General features: G+C 32.8%; 1 protein-coding gene across 1 annotated transcript; it reads left to right on the forward strand.

Moving 5' to 3' along the window:
- Positions 1–1885: 1885 nt before the first annotated feature.
- LOC113373895 lies at positions 1886–2873 on the forward strand. Its single transcript, XM_026614161.1, has 2 exons — positions 1886–2027; positions 2353–2873. Exons 1-2 carry the CDS (start codon positions 1886–1888, stop codon positions 2871–2873), a joined length of 663 nt encoding a protein of 220 aa, XP_026469946.1.
- Positions 2874–8353: the final 5480 nt, after the last annotated feature.

Raw genomic sequence — 8353 nt, forward strand, 5'->3', positions numbered from 1 at the left:
AGCTATAGCTTGTATATGTCTAGCAAAGATTTGTTATACGAGAGTGTTATATGTAATGCATGCAATGATCTAGTCAAGATATTACTCAATATGACTATTTTATTACTATTATAATAATAAATATTATTGATTAATATTTAAAACCATTCGAAATATATTTGTTAGGAATCATGCGTATTTTTCTTAAATATTATCTGTGCCGTTATTATTATCTTCTTCATAATTAATTGTTGAATTTTTTTTATGTTGATTTTCATACAACTTTTTAGATAATAAAATTCATGGTCTTAACAAACATCCTTGAAAATTTTAAGGTTTCAAACAGTGGCTTAATTATAAAAATTATAATTAACTGAAAACCTATTTAGAAAATAAATTGATCATAATAAATAAATAATATCACATCTCCAATATATTCACCAAAATCATAGTATCAATAAATAATATTTTGCATTATAATTACACATAATCTAGTAAAGGAACTAAATTATGATAGCACCAATTTATTACATTCGAAATAAATATTCGAACTCTTAATATTCGAAAAATATAATAATAATAAATACAACTATTCAAAATTATCAATGTTTTTTTCCCTGATTATATACATATACATACAATTATATTTCCGCGAAGATAGTTTTTGAAACGCAAATGTTTTGTCAAAGATCCAAAATTTATATGAAGGTCAATGTGACTCACCAAAATTCTTTCTATTGCATCATTGCATTAAATTAATTTAACTCAACAATTATTCATAAATATTCATACGATTTTGCATTGCCATTTTTTTAAATGGGTAACAAAATACATATTTAAGTTTGAAGTGAAAATAAATATGATCATTACGTGATATCATCACACCAAAGAGTCCTGTTTACAGCGTGGTCTTCTTTTCATCCGCCATCCGCCCCGAAGGGAGGACTACCGAAGGAGAGCCGTCCCTGTCATGCCTCGGGCAGACAGAATTTCGCTGCGAGAGTTTTGCAATCTCCGAACAAATGTAGATTACCTTATTTTGAAATGGATTGGTATTCGAATTGATTGAAGGATGGCGCTACGATTTCCAATTTCATTGATCTAGCTTGATCTATATATTGATTTCATCGCCATTTTCTATAAGTTGTCATCGCGTATTGTAGTTGAGATGTGTTATATTTGTTTTTCTGTGATTGTTTATATATACTTATGTTTTGGTGAATACTTTTTTCATTTATTATTAAGTTAAAGTGGTAAAGTGTAATGTGCCAAATTGTTATAACTCCAAATATAATAAAAAATGCATGTGTCATATTTGTTTTTCTGTGATTGTTTATATATACTTATGTTTTGGTGAATACTTTTTTCATTTATTATTAAGTTAAAGTGGTAAAGTGTAATGTGCCAAATTGTTATAACTCCAAATTTAATAAAAATGCATGTCTTTCCGGAATCTAATTATCAGATATGTATATAATGATGTATTATGCATATAATGAATATGTATCAAGAAAACTATTAAAATGTTATATATATATACATATTATATATATATATATATATATATACGAGTATATATATATATATACGAGTATATATATATATATGTATATATATGTATACATATGTAGCGGACTTGATAGCTGTCAGTTGATTGATGCGTCAGTTGATTAGTGATGAACACTCAACTAAGTTAGTTATCAACAAACTCGCGTTATCATCGCGTTAATATTGTGGCACTTATTTCTATAACTGGTGACTGCGAACGTGAGAAATGAAACAAGTAAGCAAGACATACAGAACGTCCTAGTACCCATAATTGGTGACTCCGGACGAAGTAAACAAAAGCACGTGACAGCTACAAAGAAATTTACTAAGGTAAATTATACGTTTAATTTTTTCGAAGATGTCGACTCGATCTACGCCCATCAATGAGGAAACAGCTTTTAACAGATCTCTGATCGATCTGGATCACGAGGCAAACTTAAACACGAGCAGTCCACGTGTTTCTAAATATCCAATTCCGGAGCAATCCAGAAAAATGATCAGCAGGAAGGCAGAAAAATGATCAGCAGGAATTAAAACACAATCGGCCAAGACCAAGAAGTGGCTCTCGACACAGGTTCAGGACACCTTCTCGTGGATCAGTTTGCTACTATCATTACAGATTTGGTGAGAAAGCCACAAAGTGTGTGGAGCCCTGCCTGCTCAAATCGTTAAACCGGACGGAAAACTAACTTCACCGTCATTAATTGGAGCATGCATTGACGGTGAAATAAATTCTGTTTGCTCTGAGCTCTGACAGACTAGTAGACAGAAAGACTTAAATCCAATTCCTTATAGATTTCGGATCAGTTTTATCCATATTACCAGCCCATAAGTTCGCTAATGGTCATGCCAAGGAAGAACTAGTTTCGTTTGCAGCAAACTCTAGCAGAATATCCACGTATGGCAAGAGAACTCTGGAGCTGGATCTATCACTACGCAGAAGCTTTAACTGGCAGTTTGTTGTTGCCGATGTAGCCACAGCCATTATGGGAGCCGATTTCCTAAGCAACTACAATCTGTTGATAGACTTGAAGGGCAGAAGATTAATTGATTCGACCACAGGCCTTACCTCTGATGGAAAGGTACTCAAGGCACAGCAAGTCAACATCTCCACTGTCAACCCGGCAGAGTCTTTCAAGGATTTACTGGCACAATACATTGCAGTAACAAAGCCGCAGGTAACCACCAATATTAAATCATGTCATTTTTCGCATAGGATAACCACAACAGGTCCACCGGTAGCTGCCAGGTTCAGGAAGATCTTCGGAGAAAAGACTGTTGCAGCTAGGCCCGAGATACAAGATCTCCTGAACAGGGGCATTTTGAGGCCTTCCAACAGTCCATAAGCAAGCCCTATTTACATGGTTCCAAAAAAGAATGGCACATTCAGACTGTGTGGAGATTATAGGAGGCTGAACGCAAACACGCTGCCCGATAGGTATCCTCCACCCTTAATACAAAATGTGTTTAATACTCTGCATCAGAAAACAGTATTCTCTAAAATAGACCTGGAAAAAGCCTACCACCAAGTACCCATGCATGAAGAGGATATTAAAAAGACTGCAATTATTACCCCATGGAGACTCTTCGAGTATCTATGTATGCCATTTGGACTCAAAAACGCCGCCCAGACATTCCAGAGGTTTATCAATCACATCTTCCAAGATTTTAATGCTGTTTTTATTTATATAGACAACATCCTGGTAATGTCCACTGACATGAATGAGCACCGTCGTCATCTTCAAATGGTTTTTGAGAGGCTACAGGAGTATTCACTCACAATCAATGTAGAGAAATGCGTCTTTGGTAAACATGAGGTAAACTTCCTGGGTTACAAGCTGAGTGCAGCAGGATATTTTCCTTCACCAGACAGAGTAGAGAAAAATATTAATTATCCAAAACCTTCGACAGTGATTGAACTACGAAGATTTTTGGGCATGGCAAATTATTATCGTAAGTCAATACATCAAGCTGCTAAAATACAAGGACCACTTTATGATTATTTGAAGTTCTCAGTAAAAAATGGCAAGACTTTAATTATATGGGATGACAAATCACAATCAGCGTTCAACAAACTTAAGGAAGCTCTGGCAAATGCAACTCTTCTTCATTATCCTGCAAGCATAGCAAACATTAATTTAATTACAGATGCATCCACTACTGCTATAGGAACTACATTAGAACAAGAACTTAATGGTGCCTGGCATCCAATAGGTTTCTTTTTGAAAAAGCTTTCATCTACAGAACAAAGATACTCCACAAATGATCGGGAATTACTAGCTATTTTTGCTGCAATCAAATATTTTGAACATCTCTTAGAAGGCAGACATTTTTTCATAAAAACTGACCACAAACCTATATCTTTTCAACAGAAACTAGAGAAGGCTTCAGATCGTCAGCGACGGCAGCTGGAATACATCTCACAATTTTCCACTGATATCATATATGTGAAGGGTGAACAGAACGTGGTTGCTGATGCCTTGTCCAGGATTAATTCCATTCAAATGCCTTCAAAGATAACTGCAGAGGAAATTTCGAAAGAGCAGAGCAAGAACGTTGAAATGCAGACTATATTGAATGGCAATACTTCTCTGAACCTACATAAGTTGTCATTAGACAGCCATCCAGTTTATTGCCACACTCAAGATAATCTTGTAATGCCCTATCTTCCGCAAAGTCTTTGCAGAACTGCTTTTGACACAATACAAGGAAATTCACAACCAAGCACATCACAAGAATTTAAACCACATCACTTGGAGTCAACGATGGATCCTCCAAGAAAGATTAAAACCAAAAAAATCTCCTTCAAATTATGAATTTATTTATTTTTAAAGATACTTCGTTTTTCAAAGGTGCCAGAATAAAATTCTGCGTATCCTTACTAATGCGCCTTGGTATATTTCGAATTTTTGTCTACATAAGGATTTGAAAATCTCAACAGTCAACGAAATGATCAAGATTAGAAGTTCATCTTTCAACAATAAATTAATCCAGCATACAAATCCTACAATTCAAGCGATTCACAGACCGATAAGAAGATTGAGCAAGAAATGGCCTTCCGATCTACCAAACACCTAGCCCATTGTCTGCACGCGTCCTGACGTAGTACGCGGCATACATCATCACGTCATCGTTCATTTATGTTATTATTTTTGTATTCTGTTTTAATTTAATTTTTATTTTAACTTTTTTCATTTTAAATTCAATGTATTGCATTTTTTGTTTTTTTGTATTTTTTTTGCTCATATCAATTTTGTAAATAAGACATTAAAGTCTTGATTAACAAAAATAAATTGTAAAAAAAAAAAAAAATTCTTTTGAAGGGGAGTGAACATGTAGCGGACTTGACAGCTGTCAGTTGGTTAGTGATGTACACACAACTAAGTCAGTTATCTAGAACTTCGTATCTAGCAACCTGTTGCAGATTATGTTTCGGACAATCGAATAAACGGTTCTCTCTGATTTTTGTTTCCGCGATTATTGTCGAGTAAACTTATTGAAATGAATTGACATAAAAATTAAATATTACATTAGTTTCTTTGTACAGTCTGTAGTTATCAATAAACTCGCGTTATCATCGCGTTAATATCGTGGCACTTATTTCTATATATATATATATATATATATATATATATATATATATATATATATATGTGTGTGTAAATATTTGTAAAAAGATGCTTTCAATTTGGATGCAGAGGGCGAATAATCCTTTAATGGATGACCTAACTCTTCGATTTGTGGCACAAGACGAAGATAATTTGAAATCGAAACCAATTAGAAGTGTCTCCTTTACGGCAATAACAGAATAGTTTTCAAGTCACTGGAGAAAGCTCTTAGCACAGAACCAGAAGAACAATCTGCAACTAGGACAAGGACAAGTAATTATAACTCTAAATACTTTAATACCATTTGCAAAAAAATATTAATAAATGAATCATATGTTCTTAGTTAGGAGATGAAAGCCTAAAAACCTAAAAGGATTTTTACAGCAACACCAGTTTTCTGCAAAGGAATTTTTTCATAATAATTGCAGCAAAAATAATTTATATGATAATAACAATACCTTCAATTAATATGATATAACAATATATTCAATAGAAGTCCTTGGTGGTAGCTGCACATTGCCGCAGAATGCAGTGATAAGGCAAAGGCGTAGGAGTGCCTTAACACCCAGAAGATGTATGATACATCAAATTTTGTTTCGGGATTAAAAAGGATTAACAAGCAATGCAATAATTTAAAGGATAAATTCCAAAAGAGTATACAATGTTCTGAGAAGTTTTCAAATAATCCGGAAACGTAAAATGTAAGGGCAAGAATTTTGATATTGTCTCAATTAAGAGAGCATACTCAAAGACCAGGCAGTTTATAAAGCGCAAGGGTTTAGTTATAGTTTTAACTAAACCTCCTTGCAATAAAAACTGGATTAAAACAATAGATGGGTTTGAGCTACAATTAGTATAAATTAAAAGTAGTTTAGGGTTTTGGTTACTTACGTTTAAAAAAAAACACTTATACAGAAACTATTCAAAGATTTCGTCAAATATAACTTTATTAATGATTGATTAGATAGCAAAATAACTATTAAATGGAGAGATAATAAAATAAATGAATTTTAATCCTAGGAATTTAGTTTTATCTCAATTTGGATATCAATATATATATTTTTTGTTTTTAGGATTATTTTGTTTGGAGAGTATTCGTTCTTTTTTAAAAATCTGCTGTTCTTTTTATCCTTTTAAATTATTGCATTACTTGTCATTCCTTCTAAATTTGTCATTCCATCGTCAATACTCCTGCGCTTTTCACTTCTTAGTTTTTAAGTTTTTAATATATTATTATTAGTCGTTAAGTAATTAATATAAATAAGTTATTTCTCTTTAATTTGTAGTACTTTAAAAATATGTCTGTAATATACTTTCATTAATAGTAGTCAGATATTTCTGTTTAGTTTATAATACTTTAAAAATATGTCTGTGATATATTTGAAAATATATTTTGTATTTCGTATCTTTTGTTCTTATTTCAAATCATTAATTTTTTTCAGATTTTTGGGCTGTATTGATTTTATGTACAAATGTAGAAGTAATACCAGGGGTTAATTTACATACTGTATGTACATGTGCTGCCATGTAGTGATCAATTCGTAAATTAAAATGAGTGTAACGTCAAATCACCCGAGATAGCGATCTATTTATGCTTATTTATCTATGGCCAAATCCGCCAGAGGAAAAACAATTTCTTAATACCTATAATAGTCTATATTCTGCGGCGGGAGTTACGGAACGAATCAGTGACTTGTAAAGTTAATCATAAAAAGAAGACCACGCTGTAAAAAAGACTCTGTGGTGTAATGCTTAGGCGATCTGTTTCGAGTGGACAGGATCGAGGGTTCGAACCTCCGCTGTGAACAACCTAATACACAGCAATAGTGGTATCAATTTTCGCTGGGGAATATAAATTTATAACATGTTTCCAATTAAAAATGCACATGTCCGGCACTACTGCGGCTTAAAATGCCAAAGAAAACATCTCTCACAGTTGTTACCTGAATCGAGTTGGAGTTTAAATCAGCTCTCGGACATGCCCTAGGACTGTACTTTCTATTAATATTATTAATATATTGAATTCATAAATCTAATATAATGAGCTTATTATCATAAGACTCTCGTAGTTTTTATTATTTCCTGTAAACATTTTGAATCCAGGGCTGTGCCTGGTCAGCGTGCAGTGCACAAAACAACAAATTCAAAGGCAGCGATAACAAAAAGTGGTCGTAATAAATAGCTGTCGCATTAAAAGTCTACTGAATTAAAAGGCGGCCAACTCATTCGCTGCCGTATTGAAAGTCCGCTGTATATATCTAAAAAACCACCGTAGTAAAAATAAGCCAAAATCGGCCGTATTTAATGCGAGATCGAATCAAAAACAGGCAACTCTAAGCTCTGTTCACAAATAATTTTTAAGTGTATAAACTTGGTGTAAGTGGCAAGTTGCGTGAACTCTCCAACATGTGTAAATCCACTTAAATATAAAAAATATATTAATTCAAGAGTACATTGCAATGTGAAAAACTATCGCAATTCTTGCCTTGTCATGTTCGTTCGTTCATGTGCATTCATACCATAGAATATTTTTGTACCTGAGAAATGTATGGGGACTAGCAGTCCATGTATATAAGGTCTATGGTTAAAACAGGTAAAATAATAGGAGGGCAAAGCGGGCGCTGAGAATCCCTGATAATAATATATTAAATTATTACTAAGAAAAATGTAATTTAGATATTATAATTACTAAAAACCTATTAAAATATAATACGAAATTATAAAAATTGTAGGAAACATTATTGGAACAATTAGAAAAAATCCAAGGTAGTATTGTACTTTTACCGCGGATACTATATATTAATTTTTTCTGAATTTGTTGTACCGTTTAAAAGATTTCAATTTCCAAAATAGTGTGGAAATTAAGACCATCATTTTATTTAAAGCAGTTAAGAACAATTAACATCACTCATGTGTATGCATTTTGGTGTGAAGAGTAACTTAAAAAACATACTTATTATTTTTAGGTAAACTGTATATATTAGTAAAGGATTGTAAAAATTGTAGACGTGGGTACAAGACAACGTCTGTCGGATCATCTAGTATATATATTAAAATTTAATTTATTTTTTATGTTATTTATTTATCGACATCCAGGAAGAATTTTCCCAACATTGTATTCTCCTCAGGAAATTGTTTTCTCCATTCGCTTTTAAAGTATATGACGTTCAACAGCACCATAAACATCCGCTGGAGCAAAATAAATTTGTCAATATGTG

This window comes from Ctenocephalides felis, unplaced genomic scaffold, assembly GCF_003426905.1.
Source record: "Ctenocephalides felis isolate EL2017-DRISC unplaced genomic scaffold, ASM342690v1 CF-g0.4_SCAFFOLD_01604, whole genome shotgun sequence".
In the NCBI taxonomy this organism is placed as follows: Eukaryota; Metazoa; Arthropoda; class Insecta; order Siphonaptera; family Pulicidae; genus Ctenocephalides; species Ctenocephalides felis.